At 45.3% G+C, this 17,976-nt stretch overlaps 1 protein-coding gene across 1 annotated transcript in view; it reads right to left on the bottom strand.

The window, feature by feature from the left end:
* Positions 1-17,976, bottom strand: part of TRIM62 (tripartite motif containing 62) — a 75,625-nt gene that overhangs the window by 37,497 nt on the left and 20,152 nt on the right. The window contains exon 2 of the mRNA XM_056795352.1: positions 9,067-9,162. Within this exon, the coding sequence (XP_056651330.1) occupies positions 9,067-9,162 (96 nt within the window). The remainder of the gene's footprint in view (positions 1-9,066; positions 9,163-17,976) is intronic.

Below are 17,976 nucleotides of genomic sequence, written 5' to 3'. Positions count from 1 at the left end.
CAAACCCATAGTATCTCCGAGGCATGTCTGAATGTTACCTTAAGATTTGCAAAATGTTTTATGTATGCTACCTAGGAAATTCAGTGGATGGTGTTGGACTTGGGAATCAGGAAGATCTGAGTTCAAATCCTTCCTTATTGTTAGCATTTATTTGTAATGCAATCCTGGACAAGTCATTTGACTTCAACAAGCCTCAGTTTTCTCATCAGTAAAAGGGGGATAATAGCACTTTTTTTTTTGCATGGTTGTTCTAAGGTTCAAGTGAGTTAGCATGTAAGTGCTCTGCAAACCTTAAAACATTATATAAATGCCAGCTACTATTGTTAACATTGGGGCAGCTGGGTGGTGTCATTGTGGATAGTACGCTGGGTCTGGAATCAAGAAGACTTAAGTCTTAAGTTCCAATCTGGCCTCAGACACTTCCTAGCTGTGTGACCTTGGGCAAGTCACTTAACCTGTGTGCCTCATACATAAAATGAACTGGAGAAGGAAATGTCAAAGCACTCTAGTATCTTTGCTGACAAAATGAAGTCACAAAGAGACAGACTCAACTGAAAATGACTGAACAACAAAAATTATTACCATCATTTTAAACATCTCATTTGAAGGATGCAAGTGGAGGGCTTGGAATTAGTCTTAGAGCAGCCCCTCCATTCTCAGATCATAAGCAGATGTGCCCGGAGGGGAACAATCTCTTCTAGGAACTGAGTTCTTCCTGAAGAACTCTAAAACACTCAAAAAGCTCTGACCCAGCTCTCTGAGCTGCCTATTCCCTGAACTGACCACCACCCGCTGCTTCCTCCTCCCCCAGCCCTTCTCCAAGCTAATTAAACTCTGCCTATGCCACCGCCACCCTCCCATCCCCATCTCTAGAGGGCTCGGCTTGAGTGGTCCATGGCTTCTTTCCCATTTCCCACGTCCTTTCAGATAACGAGTTTGCCACTTCCAGAACTGCTAAGGACAAAAAGTCAGAGCAGAAATAGAGGCAGGGAGTCATAGGTAACCCACCCAGAAGTGCACGCCTGAGAAATCCATCCAGGGTGAATTAGGCAGCTTCCAAGCTTACTCACTTCTCCAGGACCTGCTAAACCTGCCCAGGGTTGAGTCCTCGCCTCCTATTGTAGGTGATCATTTTCTCAGGGAGAGCGATGGAGCAGGCTGCCTCCTAGCCTCCCACCAGCCTGGCAATTAGGAAGCTCCTCTTCCAAGGGTTGGCTCCACCCAACTCTACCAGCTTCCTGGTGGCCTCCCTGGGTCTTACTTGATGCCAAGTTCTCAGCGGATCAGGAGCCATCACCTCCAACCTTGGATGAGGCTTCTCTCCACTAAAACTAGACTCATGAGAGTTGAGATGGTACAGTAATGAACTGAGAGTGAAGAGGTCTTGGGTTTGAATTCTGGTTTTGTTTCTAATTGCCTCAGTGTCCCTGGGCAAGTCAATGGACCTCTCTCTCCCTCAGTTTCCTCATCTGTAAAATGAAGAAGGAAGGAGGGGGGCTCATTGACCTCTAAGATTCCTTCCAGGTCTAAGTTGGTAAGAATTAGCTAGCTAGACACAGCTACCTCCTTCAGGTCAGGGAAAAAGGCAAGAAGAATTTGAAGAAGAGTCCCAAAGGATTCACTACAGGCAGGTGTTCCTATTACGTAGAAAATAAGACAACCCCAAAGCCACAGAGGGAGTTTAGGCTTAGTAAGGGGGATCATCCACTGAGATTGAAAGGAGGATGAAAGGCTGGGTGAAGACAACGGCTTGGGGTCCTCGAGAAGAAGGGAGGGGGCTGTATAGTAGTTAACACAAATAACAAGTAGTTTACTTACACTGTCTCACTTCCTGCTCAAAGGCACCTTGGGATGAGATGGAATTGGGTGGCGTATGTACTGTAGGTATTATCATAACCATTTTACAGGTGAGGAGACTGAGGCATCAAGTGTCCAGTCAAGTCCAGTAAAGGTGAGATACATCTTCTACACTCAGTTCCTTGATATGTTTGTATATTCTTTTTCTCATGTACCCAGATGAAAAGAAATGCACGTTCTGCCCCATTCTTTCTCTTTTTCACATGTTTATTCTCGGTGGGGTCCTACAGCTAGTAAGGATCCAAAATCAACTGTCTGGTCTTTGAACTCAAAGACTCATCCTACGGGGCCCCCAGGTCACTGGGGCTGGTTTCATTCTTCTCAGGAGACACCCTGGTGGGCTGGGAGTTGGAGAAGGCAGGAGCAGGGGAAGAGGTGGTCCAGGAGGGAAGGTAGGGGCTCAGGACTTGAGGGAAAAGTGCTGTCGGGAAGATGACAGGGAGTCCGTGAGAGATGAATGAAAGCTGCTATTCATTGTCCCATTAAATGTTTCCCCGGTGCCAGGCTTCTCTCTCCAAAGAGACGAGCTCATTGAACGCAGTGCCCAGGTCTTCTGCTCTTGTCTCTCCTAGCACGGAGTAGGTGCTCAAACAGAGAACTGCATGTGGCTGCCTACCCTCTCGCCCCCAGACCCTTCACAGTTCTTCTGTCCTAGGCTGTATCCCCCTTCCATCCTCTGGCTCTCTTCTGATCCAATGAGGTTTTAGACTCAGGGTCAGAGCATCCTGGGTTATTTTTTTTTAAACTCTGTTGAATCAAGACTGTGTATTGAGTTCCAAGGCAGATGAGAGGTCAGGGCTAGGCAGTCAGGGTTAAGTGACTTGCTCAGGGTCACACAGTTAGGAACCGAGGCCACGTTTGAACCCAGGACCTCCCATTCTAGACCTGAGTCTCAATCGACTAGCTGCCTCCCTGGGTTACTTCTGAGAGCAGTATTTTAGGACTTAGTCAGCCTGGATGCCAGCTTTCTTGGAAAGTACTCTTCAGTGAAATAGAATGGGAAAACATGTATCACACCTAGCATGGTTCTTCTAAAGAGCCCCAAGGGTGAACTGTTAGGAGGGAGGATGCTAGTGGGACCAGGTTAGGCAGGGTTCAGGGGGGAAGGGATCACACTAGTCTGGTGGGATTCACCCTCTGACACCTCCTCCTGGTCTCTGGATAAGCAGGATTCTGACAGGAGGCCATGGTGGGAAAAAGCAGAATGAGTGGGTTGAGAGGAAGTGGAAGCAGAGAATGTACATGACTATTTCTAGAAGTTTGGCAGAAAATGAGGAAAAAGATGCTATAAGGGTTTTGTCCACAGGAGGTACTAAATATATGTTGAACAAATTCATTTCAACACAATTATTAAGCACCTCCTGTATACAGAGCATTGTGCTAAGCACTGGTTTGAACTCAAAGATTGGGTACAACAAGCCCTCTTTTCATGGAGCCCATGAATATAACACATATGCCTATACTATGGAATGACAACACATGGAGCACATAAAACACTGGGTGAGGTCTGAGGCTATGGGGGGAACTCATGGTTAGAATGAGGAGTTCAGTCTTGGATAGGACAAGTTTTTGGTTCTGGCAGGTGAAAATAGATGGAGAAAATGGTTAGATGGAGAAATCTAACAGGCAAGTGGCAGTGTATGACGAGAGCTCCAGGACTGGAAGCATCCAAACAGGGATGGCTATTGAAGCCCTAGGAATGGGTAAGATCACAAAGGAAAAAAATGTAGAAGAAGGAGAGAAGAAGAACAAGGACAAATCCAAAGCCATGGAAAATACCCACACGTAGAGAAGAGGAAGAGAATGAAGCCTCGGTAGAGATGTAAGAGCCATCTTCAAGTATTTCAGAGGGCTTCCCAGGGAAAGAGGGATTAGGTTTTGTTCTGATTGGTCTTCAGAGGCAAAACTAACAGCCATGGGTGGGGGTATCAGGTAGGGAGACTTAATTTCAACATATGGGAATACTCCCTAATCATCCAAGCTGTCCAAAAGTGGAATTGGCCATCTCATGGAGCAGTGGGTTCTCTCTCTCTCTCTCTCTCTCTCTCTCTCTCTCTCTCTCTCTCTCTCTCTCTCTCTCTCTCTCTCTCTCTCCCTCCCTCCCTCTCAAAAACTAGACTGCTCATTGGGGATCTTGTCGAAAGGATTGTAAAGATTAAAATTAATATATAATAACTAAATGCTATATTTCATAAAGTTTTATTAATAATAACTAAAGCAAAAGAATTGCCTGAATTCAGCCTGGTCACAGGTAAAAAAAAAAAAGAACATGGGAAGAGCATACATCCATTTAAATACCAATAACGTGATCTCGCCAACATGGAGACGCAGGAGAGATTATAGGGAATTTGGGGAAATACTAAGAACGTCTGGGGAATGAAGTCAAAGATTCAAAATCTCCATTTGTACAGGATTCTTGTTTAAGAATGGGTTGGACTGGATGGCCTCTTACAGTTCCTTCCAATTCTGTGATGCTGAGAATTCTTTGTCTAAAAAGGGGTCTCAGGAGTTGGGAAGACTAAGGAACTGGGCAATGGTAAGGTGTTGAAGCACACAGCTTAAGAAGCTTTTGTTGCTCAATCATTTTTCAGTTATGTCTGATTTTTGTGACCTCATTTGGGGTTTTCTTGCCAAAGATCCTGGAGTGGTTGGCCGTTTCCTTCTCCAGTTCATTTGACAGATGAGGAAACTGAGGCAAACAGGGTTAAGGGACTTTCCCAGGGTTCCAGAGTTAAAAAGTGTCTGAGGCCAAATTTAAACCTAAGAAGATGAGTCTTCTTGACTCGAGGTCCTGTGTTCTATCCACTATGGCATTACCTAATTGCCCCAGCTCACACAGCAGTTATTATCATAGAGAAGCTGATAAGGAGTTAATCAGAGTTCTATGGGAATATTTCCATTTACCATGAAGTAGCAGGACAGTTGGTACATGAAAATATTTATAGCAGTTCTTTTCGTAGAGACAATGAAGGGGAAACTGAGGGGGCGTCTATCAACTAGGGAATGGTTGAACCAAATAGCCTAAGAGAATATAACAAAATATTATTATGCTATCCATCTAGCATTTATAGATTACTTTTAAGGCTTGCACATGTGTTATCTCATTTGATCCTCACTTCAACCCTGACTGGTAGATGTTGTTTGATCCCTTTATCTTATTTATTTCTTTTAAACCCTTACCTTCCGTCTTAGAATCAATACTAAGGATCAGTTCCAAGGCAGAGGAGCAGTAAGAGCTAGAAGATGGGGATTAAGTGACTTGCCCAGGGTCACACAGCTAGGAAGTGCCTGAGGCCAGATTTAAACCCAGGACCTTCAGACTTCAGGTCTTATTCTTTCTACTAAACCACCTAGTTGCCCCCAGGGGCTTCTCTTCTAATGATGCCCCAGTGTCTTGGTCCTGGGTCCCCTCTACTTTGTATGTATGTGGGGGGAAGGGCACAGAAAATGTTCACAGGATTGGTTTTGGCCTGACTTTTACTCCATGATATTTCTGGGTCCACCTATATTCAGTGTAGGGAGTAGTAATAATGGTGGCTGATACCGATTTTGTTTTTTAAAGCTTGAAGAGAGCTTTACACACATCACGTCTATGACTCATAACAACCCTGAGACAAATCTTGTAGGTATTCTTATCCTGATTTTACAGATGAGGAAACTGAGGTTCAGAGAAGTTAGAAATGATTTGTCCAAAGTCACATCAATCAATAAACATTTATAAAACTATGTGCCAAGCGCTATGCTAGGCATCAGGAATACAAATAGCCAGCTGGCATTTATTAAGTCCCAGTTGTGCGTTGGGCACTGTATTAAGCACTGGTGCATAAACGCCCCCCCCAAATCTTTAGCCACAGGGTGTTAAGGGGGAGAATCTGAATTCAAGTCCTAGGCTTTGAGGCTGCTGAGTTATACAAGTATATCAGAAGGTCCCTGGGAGGAATCATGCAACTTAACAAAGGAGGAACAGGCAAAATGTTATAGCAGGGACAAGAAGGGTGTTCAAGGGATTGTCCACTTAAAAGTGGAAGACACTCCAGAGGAGATCTAATCCAACCTCTTCCTTTTATAGGCTAGCAAACTAAGGTTAAAAGACTAGGGGGTAGCAGTGCCAGGATTTGAACACAGGTTCTGACTTCAAATTGGGTTCTCCTTCCACTCTTCCAAGTCCTCTTCCAATTTCCTCCAAATGTGTCTAAATTGGAACTCCTCCCTTTGTCTTGGAAACTCACTCTTCCTCTGAACAATCTACTGTAGGTGCCTAGTCCTTCCAGGCCCCCCAGGTCTCAAACTTCTAAGTTTATTCCTCTTCTTCCTCCTTCTCCTCCAATTTTTATCCAATCACCTACCATGTTGGTATAACACGGCAGAAAGAGCTTTAGCTTTGTAACAAAAGGACCAATCCTGACTATTCCTTATCGCTGTGTGACTTTGGGCAAATCCCCCCCCCCCCCCAAGCCTCTGGCTCCTCTTCTGTAAAAGAAGAAAGATAGTCTCTGAAGTCCTTCTTGTTTCTAAATCCTCCACGTCCTGTCCATTTGACTTCTGCAATCCCTCTCAGGGCGGCACTCTTCATTCTACTTGTCCAGCCACAGAGGAGACAGCAGAGCCCATCCATAGAGGGCAATGCTCCATATCTCCCTCCCGAGGGCAGTGGAGAGCCCCCCAGCAGACCAGGAAGGGCTCTCCTCCTTCAGAAGCCTGCCTCGAGCTCCACCCTCAGAGCCCTGTTTGCCAGAAGTCCTTGAGGGGGGCTGAGTGAGGCGAGGGGAAATTCCCAGCTGGTGGGGGACCCTGCGGTCCAGCAGCATCCTCCCCTCCAGCTGCGCGCTCTAGCTGGAAGTTCCTCTGAGCAGAGGCTGCTTCTCTCAGAGCTGACATCCCACCGGCAAAGCTGGGGGGGCGGAGGGGAAACCTACTGTACGCCGAACAAAGGCTCAATTAAGGCCTATTCCAAGCCTGACACGGCTGCCTGTAAAGAACTGACAGGCTGAATCGAAGCTCTTTTCAAAGCCCTCTCTCCAAAGAGCATTGGGGCGTGAGCGCTAAGCAGTCCCGCTAAGCACTGCCAGTGTGGGTGACTGAAGGGACTGGAGAAGGAACTCCCTGTTCCCCGAAGGCTGGGGAGTCAGGAGAGACAGACAGTAATTAGTGGCTCTTGGCATCGCAGCGGCGGCCCATCCAGCCTGCCTCTTCCTGGGCAGTCCCAGCCCCGGTCAGGCCAGACAAAAAAGGGGATGGGGTCTCAGGATCCCCCTTTGGACCTGGCACAGCCCCCCACGAGCCCCAGAATGCTCGGTGCCGGCATGAACTTCTCCAGTTCTTTAAGCCTTCGAAAGCCCTCGTCCCGCCGTTTCCCTTGAGCCTCTTGGTCGTTTTTTGAGCCTCTTGGTCACTTTTTTTGGCTGGGATGAGGAAGGGGAGGGTGTCTGTCCACAACTGGGATTTCTTTGGGGCAGGAAACTCCAGGTGTGTTGTTTTACTCCTTTGACTCAAGCAGGCAACAGTCTGGGGACCCTGAGAAAGGAACTCGCTTGAAAACTGCCCCAAAGTGGTGGCAGAGCCAGAACTTCATCTCAGCTCTTCCCAGCCCCACAGCTGGCCCTTAGTCCATTCTGCCTCTCCAAGAGGGCATGTGAGCTTGATTATTCCTATTACAATGGAAGAAAACATGGAGGCTTGGACAGTGACTTGCCTACAGTCTCACAGCTCGTTAAGTGCCAGAGCCAGGATTCAAAGCCTGGTCTGTCCTAACGCCTAATCTAGCCTTTCCTTTCTTTCTCATCATGAACAGTTTACTATATGGAGAACGGAAAAAGAGGGTCCTGTTTGAAATTGTGGAACCCCTTCATCCATGACTCTGGATGGCTTCTTTTCTGTCTGTCCCATTCAAATTAGGGATCAGTTCATACATATTCATTGCTTGGAACAATGCTAATAAAAAATTCATTTTCTTTGGTAAAAAAAAAAAAGAGGGGCACCTGGGGGGCTCAGTGGATAGAGAGCCAGGCCTAGAGACAGGGAGGTCCTGGGTTCAAATGTAGATTCAGACACTTTCTAGCTGTGTGACCCTGGGCAAGTCCCTTGACCCCCATTGCTCAGCCCTTACTGCTCTTCTGCCTTGGAACCAATACACAGTATTGATTCTAAGACGGAAGGTTAAGGGTTAAAATTTAAAAAAAGGTGGGTCCATTTTGTCCCACTTCTGTGAATTCTTTTTTCTTGTCTCGGGCCGGTAGCCTTCTAGAACACGGGGAAGTGTGTTCTCTCCTCTTCTCAGAGCCCAGAGCTGGGGCACACTGAAACTATTCAATAAAAACTTGCTGAAAATGTCGCTTCTGGATGGGATGAGGAGCCATTAACCTGGACGTTTAAAGGCAAACCTTTTACAGACAAGCGTGGCCCAATGCAGGAGTCCCCCAGACTCGGAGCATCTCCTGAATTCGGCCCCACGGACAGAGCCTTTGGGAGGGCAGGGTGGGCCTTCCAGCCATCGTGAGCCGTTGGAGGGGGAAAATAGTGGAAGATTTTTTGTGTGCACAAATGCCGCACGAGCGCACAGTTGGCGACTAGGTGAAATATGACCTCCAAAGTGTCTGCAGGAAAACCAAAGGCATTTCTTATATAAACACCCAGGCTGAGGCAGGAAGTAGGGCTGGGGGAAATGGCGAGGGGCTCTGAGACCCCACGGGCCCCCAAGAAGGCCTGGCAGATGGACAAAAAAGTAGGGGGGAAGGGAGGGGAGGGAGGAGAACAGGAAGCGGGCGAGGATAAAAGGAACACATGGGGAGAGAGGAGGGGAGGGCAGAGAGAAGGGGCTGCAGAGAGAACAGGCCTTTTTATTTCCCAGTCCTACTAGGTGGTCTCGAGGTCCAGGTCAGGCCAGCCCAGCCTGGGGGCTTCCAAGAGGCACCTCGTGGCCTTTGGGCCTGACAAGGCTGCCACAGAACTCCTCGGACCCAGGAGCTTAGGCAGGGGACACAAGGCAGGCTCAGAAGAGAGGCTGAACCCTACCTCTCCCCCCTCTGCCCCCTGGACCCCAAGGGGTAGAGGAGGGAAGCAGCTGGTGGATGTGCCTATTGTCTCTGGCCCAATCCCTGGCTGTCTGCTCCAGACACACAGAGGGGACACCTGCCTTCCCCCTCCCTCCCCACAATGCCTCCCAGCGCTGCTTCGGGCCCTAGGTGTGCAGGGGGCCCGCCCTGGGCTCACCTTTGTCTCAGCCAGCTGGCGCTTGAGGAGCTGCAAGGCCTCGGTGTGCTCCCGTTCGCTGTCCTGCAGGCTCTTCTGCTGCTCCTTTAATTCTCTCTAAAAGAGAAGAAGGCAGGCGTGAGGGACAGAAAGGTCCAGACCAGGCCCCCAGCAGCTGGGAAGGAGGCTCCCAGCCCGGGGAAAGCACGGCCTCCACAAAGCCCCAGGCCTCAGCCGCCATCTACCCGGAACCCTAAGGGAACCCGAGGAAACCCTGTTAAAGAATCCCTTTGCTAGAAGACTTCCTGGCCCTGGAGGCCACTGTCCTGCAGGGCTGCCCTCGTGCCCCGGAAGTCCTCCCTTCTACAGAGCTGAAATGGGCCTCTGGGGCCTCTGGGTCTCCTGCACCGGTTCCCAGTTCTGTCCTCTGGGCCAAGCAGAAGGAGAGGAATCCTTCTTGGGAAAGCCCTGCAGATTCGCTTAGACAGCTGCGGAGCTCTCATTCCTAGTGCCTTCAGCCGATCCCCATTTGGCATTGTCTCCCGTTCTTTTCCAGTCTGCTCTCCCACCTCTGAACATGCTCAAATCGACTAGGACTCCGTGCAAACAATTATCAGGCTTGGGGAAGGCTTCCTAGAAAACGCTGGGCATCAGCTGAGGTTTGAGGGAAGCCAAGAGGTGGAGATGAGGAAGAAGAAGGGTCCAGGGACGGGGAATAGCCAGAGAAAAAGCTCAGTCAGGAGACGGAGTGTCCTGTGCAAAGAACAGCAAGAAGGCCCGTGTCACTGGGTCAGAATGCACGGAGAGAGGCGCACGGAGGGGGGAGGAGACTGGAAAGTCAGCCTATGATGGGCTCATCAATTGGCAACAACCGGCTCTCTGGAAAAAAAGAAAAGGTCCTCCAGGAAAAAAGTGTGTTTGGTCTCCATTATTAATATTTTCTCCATCGCCTTAAGTCTAGATGATTATCAAAGCAGTATACTAAGCCCTAATTTGCACTTTGTCCATTTCCAAGGTGTAAATGCTCACTCTGAACAATCAGCTCTGACACACTCTTGGACTCACCCTACTTCCTTCTCTCTCCCTGAGAAAACTGGTGACAATATACGGTACTGTCTAGGCAGGATGGTACAGTGGAAAAAGCTTCAGAATCTGAGGATTTGAGGTTCAAATCCCACCTCTGATGACCTTGGATGAGTCACCAAATCTCTCTTGGCCTCAGTTTCCTCATCTGAAAAATGAGACTGGATTAGATGGTCTGAGATTCCATCCAGTTTTAGCTGTAGGAAACCAAGACCCCTCTGACTTATGTAAAATGGGTCTTACCCAGTATTACCCAATGGGGCTAGGAAAGAGGATCAAGTGGATGATCTATGAATGAATGGGGTACTTCATTCATTCATTCACTCACTATTTACTCTACATTCACAGCCCTGTCCTAGGTGCTAGAGAAGATGGGAAGATGCCTTACAGTGCTAACAATGTAGTGCATTACAAATGGCAAATATGAACTACTGTGTCGCCCTTCTGAGTACTGGCTGCAGCCCTCAGCTCACTGGTTGAAGAAGGGAGTTGGAATACTCCTGGCTCCCCATTGCCCTTTCCTCCATCACTCAATATCTTCTCCACCTTTTAGGTTCATGTTACACACATCCACTGCCCTGAATCTTGGCAGCTATTGTCTGTAGACCCCCCAGATCACTCCTCTTCTTCCTTCAGTGAGTTTGGTACATGGCTGAATCTTTCCTCCCCAACTCCTGCCTTCATGCTAGCGGACTTCAACATATATATTAACCCTAATCTAGCTCCCCCTCCAATCCACTTCTCAAGACCTACTCTTCCATCCCACCTCAGCCTTACACAAAACTACTTTTGATCTTGGCATCACCCACAAATATGCCATCTCTATGTTTAAGAATTCTGATTATCCTTTTCTCAAAAAATCCTCGATTGGTCCTTCCATCCTTACTATTGTTCTATATCTCTTCTGCCCCTTGAGGCTAAACTTCTGGAAAAGGCCATCCACAGTAGTGCTTACACTTACTCTTCTCTCACTCTCTTCTTAACCCCTTATATTCTGGCTTCCCATCTCTTTGCTCCACTGAAAAGTCACCAAAGATCTCAGTTTCCAAATCAATCTTCGTTCTTCTTGACGTCTCTGAATCCTTGGACTCTGTTTATTACCCTCTTTGCGTTGATAATCCCTTCTCTCTAGATTTTTAAGCCACCATTCTCTCCTGTTTTTTCTCCTAATGAGCTGACCGATCCTTAGTCTCTTCTGTTTGACCCTCAACCAGATGTCCCTCAGAGCTCTGTCCTAGACCCTCTTCTCTTCTCCTTCTACACTATATCACTTGGTGATCTCATCAGCTCCTCTGGATTTCATTATTATCTCTATGCTAAAGATTCTCAGGTCTACCTATCTTGCCCTAACCTCTCTGCTTTCTTCCAGTGAGTCACGTCTCTGGCTGCCTTTCAAACTAACCAGATATTCAGCAGACATAGTAAATTCAACACATCTAAAGCTGAACTCGTTATCTTTCTCCCCAGGCTTTCCTGGTTTCTAATTTTCCTCTTACTCTTGAGGGTACCATTATTCTCCCAGTCCTCCAGGCTTGCACCCTACATGCAATCCTTGAATCCTCACCATCTCTTACCCCGCCATATCCAATCTGTAGCCAAGGCTTGCCAATGTCATCTTTGTAATACCTCTCAAATATGGCCCCCTCTCTCCTCTGACATTGCCACCCCTCTTGTGCACGCAGGCCCTCATTACCTTATACCTGGACTATTACGATAACTTGCTGATGGATCTGCCTGCCTCAGGCCATCTTCCGTTCAGCCATTAAGTGATTTTTCTAAAGCACAGGTCCTCCCCTTCCCTGCTTGCCCATTAAATAAACTCCAAAGGCTCTCTATTACTTCCAGGATTAAATAAAAAACCTACTGTTGCTCAAAGCCTTTCATAGCCTAGCCCCTCACCTATTTAGTCTTTGCATGCCTTACTCTTCAACAGTTCTGGGCATTTTTTCTGGCTCTCCCTCCTCCTATCTTCCCAGACTTTCTTCAAGTCCCAACTAAAATTTCATTTTATGCAGGAAACCTTTCCTAACCCCTCTAATTCTAGTGACTTTTCTCTCTTAATTATTACCCTTTTATCTTATAAACAGATTAGTTGTACATATCCCTTTGCTTGTTATCTCCTCCATTAGACTGTGAGTTCCAGGAGGGCAGGAACTGTGTTTTGGCCTCTTTTTGTAGTCCCAACACATACCACAGGGTCTTGTCCAAAGCAGGCGACTAATAAATGCTTATTTATTAACCAACCGACAATAGTGTGAAAGAAACATAGCAAGAAATCGATTAAGAACAGTTAGCTGGCATTTATTTATTTTTCAAGGCATACGTCTTCCGAAATGACAAGATCCAAGTTGTCTCCCTCCTTCTCTTCCCCCTCTTGGAGATGGTGAGTAATTTGATCTGGATTATACATGTATTATCATGCAAAACACACTTCCATATTGGTCTTGTTATAAGAGAACACTTATATAGAACCAACCCCCCCAAATCAAACCATAAATAAATGTGGAAAATCGCATGCTTTGATCTGCATCCAACTCCAACAGGTCTTTCTCTGGAGGTGGACGGCATTCTTTGTCCAAAGTCCTTCAGACTTGTCCTGGATCACTGTCTTGGCTAGCTAGTGTTTATAGAGGTGGCACCACCAAGTTTGCAAAACATTTTACAAATACCATCTCATTTGATCCTCACAACAGTTCTGGTAGGTAGGTGCTATTATTACCCCCATTTTACAGATGAGGAAACTTAGGCAACCAGAGTTTAAGTGACTCAACCAGGGTTACATAGCCAATAAATATCTGAGACAAAATTTGAATTCAGGTCTTCTCGGTTCTGAGTCTAGTGCTTTCTCCATTATACCAGGCTGACCCTAAACAAGGATTTCTGAGCTGAGGTCCATGAACTCTTAAAAAAAATTTTTTTTTTTAATTCTTAACTTCTTTTTGTCTTAGAATCAATACTGAATGTCGGTTCCAAGGCATTAGAGAAGTAAGGTCTAGGCAATTGGGATTAAGTGAGTTGCCCAGAGTCATACAGTTAGGAAGTGTCTGAGGCCATATTTGAACCCAAGCCATCCCATCTCTACACCTAGCTCTCTACCCACTGAGCTACCTACCCATACCTATGAACTCATTTAAAGAAAATTTGGATCACTATATTTCAGTACAATTGGTTACCTTTATAATCTTATGTATTTTATTTTATTTTCTTAAGAACATGCTGAGATTTTACTCTACTGCTGAAAGCAGAGGTGTGGGAAGACAAACTCTTATTATGCCCCTGTTATATGCTAGATGGGCAGCTAAGTGGCACAATGGATAGAGTGCCAGGCTTGGAATCAGAAAGATTCATCCTTCCGGGGCCAACTCACTAGCTGTGTGACCCTGGGCAAATCACTTAACCCTGTCTGCCTCAGTTTCCTCATCTGTAAAATAAGCTGGAGAAAGAAATGGCAAACTACTCCAGTATCTCTGTCAAGAAAGAGTTAGACACAACTGAAAAAGGGCTGAACAACAACAAATGTGCCAGGCACTGTGAAGCACTTTAAAATAGCATCTCATTAGATCCAGGGAGTCTAGGATACACAGAAATGGTTAAGAACTCCTGCTCTATTAGAATGTAAAAGGAGACAAAGTTCTTTGGAAGGTCAGAGGAAAGAAATACCATTTTTAACCAGGAGAAAAGGGGAGAGAAGTGGTGGGGCTTTCGGAAGGATGACACCGGAGCTGGGCTTTGAACTCTGGATAGAATTTCAAAAATAGAGCTACACCGGGTCATCAGAAATGATGGCACAGAGGATGGATGCTGGATGCCCAGCTGGGACCTTGATCCCTAATGGAGGACGGGGAGGGAGTAGGAGAAGAGGGGAGAGTGTGTCACAATGACAGAGGCTGAGCAGGTCTGTTGGCAACTGAAGTTTTGGGGCCAGTAAACAAGTTGGGATTTGGGTAAAGACAATGAGGGGCAAATGAAAGTGATATAAAAATCATGATAGTAATAGTATATGATATATACTATATATATATCTAGTATATATATACATATGATATATATATATATCAATATAAAAAAGCATTTATTTTATCCACCTATGCAAGAATCTGCAGAATATGAAATCTAAAAAATTATAGCAAGACACCTATTGGTCTCAGGAGTATTTCTATCTGAATTTCATTGAACAAGATAAGAATGATTTTTCTATTCTCTAATAATAACATTTAACATTTACAAGCAGCTAGATAATAAGGATTAGAGACAGGAGATCCTGGGTTCAAATCTGACCTCAGATACTTCCTAGCTATGTGACCCTGGGCAAGTCACTTAACTCCCATTACCTAGCCCTAACTCCTCTTCTGTCTTGGAATCAATATTTAGGATAGATTCTAATATAATAGGTAAGATATTTTTGTTAAAGCAATTAATAGGATCAACTAGAAGTTGGTTCAGTAAAGTGAGAGCTAGACAGGGAGACAAGAGGTCCTGGGTTCAAATATGAACTCAGATACTTCCTAGCTGTGTGACCCTGGGCAAGTCACTGACTCCCCATTGCCTAGCTCTTACCACTCTTCTGCCTAAGAACTAATACTTTGTATAAATTTTAAGACAGAAAGTTAAGGGTTAAAAAAAAAAGCTACACAGTCAAAGGTGGGGAATGAATGAATAAGGTTCAAAAAAAGAGATAAAAATGCCCCTCAGAGTAGATGGAATGAAATGATAATGAATACAGGAAGAAAGCAGAACTACTTTTCCTTTCTCTTTTTCTTTAATTTTTTTGTTTTTGTATCACCTTCATTTCCAAATATATCCCTCTCCCCTTTCCTGTCAGAGAACCATCCCTTGTAACAAAGAATTAAAAAGAGAGGGGAAAAAAAAACAGTTCAGCAAAACTAACACATCAACCGTCCGATAATATATGCAATTCCTCTTTTAGTTAATTTTGCATTCTTTAACAAAGGAAGTTATCTTTAGATTGGGAAGGATACAACAGAAAAGATTTCAACTTCTGGTAGAGTGAGGAGCTAGGAAGACAGTCTGTAGGTACCCCCAATATGTTCAGGTAACCAAGTCAAGATGAGCTGTATGTCTTGGTACCAAAAAAAAAAATGGCAGATGTGATTGTCGTTAAATTATTCTGCAAGCATTTATTTCTATTTATCCTGTACATGTGTGCTAAGCTCCAGGGACACAAAAAAGATAAGAAAACGGTCTTTGCCCTCGAGGAGCTCCATTTGAATGGAGAGAGGGACATGTAAATTCTTAAGCACACTAAGCCATTGGCCAATGATCTCTGATAAACAATGGAGGATGGGAAAGGTGCTGAGTCCTGAAAAATGACAAATATTCCAATTTTCAAAACAAGAGCAATAGATGACAGTGAACTTGACTTTAATTCCTGACAAAGTCTGGGATAGACAATTTAAGAGCTAGTTTGCGAGAATTTAAGAAGGGAAAAGGTGATTACTAAGAGCCAGCATGGCTTTACAAACAACAGATCATACCAGTCTGATCTCATTTTCTTTTTTGCCAGGATTAGTGGAATGATTAGGGCATCGAGGTGAGGCATGGACAGAACCCTGGACCTGGACTCAGGAAGACTTCTCTTCCCCAGTTCAAATCTGGCTTCAGATACTTCCTAGATGTGTGACCCTGGGCAAGTCACTTAACCCCCATTGCCCAACCCTTACCACTCTTTCTGCCTTGGAGTCAACATATGTATGGTAAGACGGAAGGTAATGGTTTTTTTTAAAAAGTAGAATTAAGTCAAGGGTCAATTGAAGGAAATGGTGTTATGAAGAAAAGATTTGGGGGAAAGGAAGCTCTCCAAATTTTAGAAGGGCTGTCATGAGGATTAACAAATAGAGGATGTAGAGGCAGATTTGGAGTCGATGTAAAGAACACTTCCTAATGATAAGACATGTTCAAGTGAAAGTCTTGGAGGGGAGCTGGACCCACATTGCTAGAGGTCTTCAAGTGGAAATAGGATAAAGATTTATCAAGCATGCCGAGGAGAGAATTGCCATTCAGGTATGGGTTGGTGGGTCCTTAATGCTGAGATTCTTGAATCTTGGGGAACAGGTTCTAATCATAGCTCAGCCTGTTGGTTTAATCTGGCCACGAACAACTTGTAGTATAGCCCAATGGACAAGACTTTCCCCAGGGATACATGGCTAACACAGAGGAATGCTCATTGTGGCACCCTGGAAAACCCAGGGAAACAGAGTCCCCAGAGAAGTTGTGGTCTGCTACAATGAGGCATATTGGACTCTTCAGCTTTCTTTCCTTTCATTGTGTGAAGCTTTACATTTATGGCATTTGGGCCAGTTTAGGCACCACCATTCCTAAAGTTTTATCTCTAATTATTGACTTAGATGGTTGTTGTTCAGTTGTTTTAATTGTATTTGACTCATTGTGACCTCATTTGGAGTTTTCCTGGCTGGGATACTGGAATGGTTTGTCCTTTCCTTCTCTGCCTCACTTGGCAGATGACGAAATAGAAGCAAACAGGATTAAGTGACTTGCCCAAGGTCCCACGGCTAGAGAGTGTCTCAGGCTGGATTTGAACTTACATATTCTTGACTCCAGATCTAGCACTCTATTCACTTGGCCATCTAACTGCCCAGCAGCCTTCGAACTGGAAGGAAATTGGTACTCTTCTTAGCGTTTGTGGCAGCAGCTACTGCCTAGAGCTCAATTCTTCTTAACTGTGGTAACAAAGTAATCTTCCTTGGCTCACTCCTCTCCTATACACTGGTGGATGTAGATCTCACAGCCTCCTGTCATCAAACACCACCCAGTAAGGGCCAACAGTGTATCAGAAATTGTGTTGGGCACTGAGGGATACCAAGACAAAAGTGAAACAGATCCAGCCTTCAAGAAGAGGGGAAGAGGGAGGAACTAAGACCTCCGGGAGGGTCAGGAAAAGTCTTATGTAGGAGGTGACATCTGAATTGAACTTTGAAGGAAGAAGTAGGCATTTTAAGGGGCAGATCTGAAGAGGAGGGTGCTCTCCAAACACAAGACAGCCCATTTGAAGGAAAGGAGATGGGAAATTTGATGTTGTGTGTGAGGGACAGCAACAAGGACAATCTGGCCGACTGTAGAGTTTTTAAGGGGGGAAATGAACTGTAAGGTTGGGAATGTAGGAAAGAGCTGGCCCATAAGGGGTTTTAAATGCCAACAAAAGAGTTGTATTTGATCACAGAGATAATAGGGAGCCAATGGAGTTTAATGAACAGAGGAGGGAGGTAGTCTGCAATAACACTTTGGCAGCTTTGTAACTTAGACTGGGGAGAGGCAAAAGGCAGAAAGAACAAGACCATTCCTCAGTTTGGCTGAGAAAAAGAGGGGAAGAGAAGGGACAATGGCTTGGAAGATTCTAGATAAATTTTTTAAGGATGGAAAAACTTGGGCACGTTTGTAGGTAATAGAGAAGGAACCAGTAAATAGAAGAGAATGAAGATTAGATAAAAAGGTGGCAAGTGGAAAGGCATAGAACATGGAATCAGAAAGACCCGGGTTCTCTTCAAATCCTGCTTCAGATACTTCTTAGCTGTGTGACCCTGGAATCACATAACCTCCTTCTGCCTCATTTTTATCATCTGTACAAAGAGAAATGAATAGTACTTGCCTCTCAGAGTTGTTGTGACGGGTCAACTGCGTTAACATCTGTAAGGCACTTTGCAAACCTTAAAGTACTATATAAAAGCTAGCCATTCAACTCTTTGTGGTGACAAAGAATTGGAAATTGAGGAGATGCCCATCATTTGAGATGGCTGTAAGTTGCTCTGTATGATTGTGATGGACTATTAGTGCTATAAGAAATGATAAGCAAGATGGCTTCAGAAAAACCTG

The sequence above is a fragment of the Monodelphis domestica genome, chromosome 4 (genome assembly GCF_027887165.1).
Source record: "Monodelphis domestica isolate mMonDom1 chromosome 4, mMonDom1.pri, whole genome shotgun sequence".
NCBI classification, from domain to species: domain Eukaryota; kingdom Metazoa; phylum Chordata; class Mammalia; order Didelphimorphia; family Didelphidae; genus Monodelphis; species Monodelphis domestica.
Note: the sequence above shows the minus strand (reverse complement) of the source record. Positions and strands in the feature narration are given on the sequence as shown.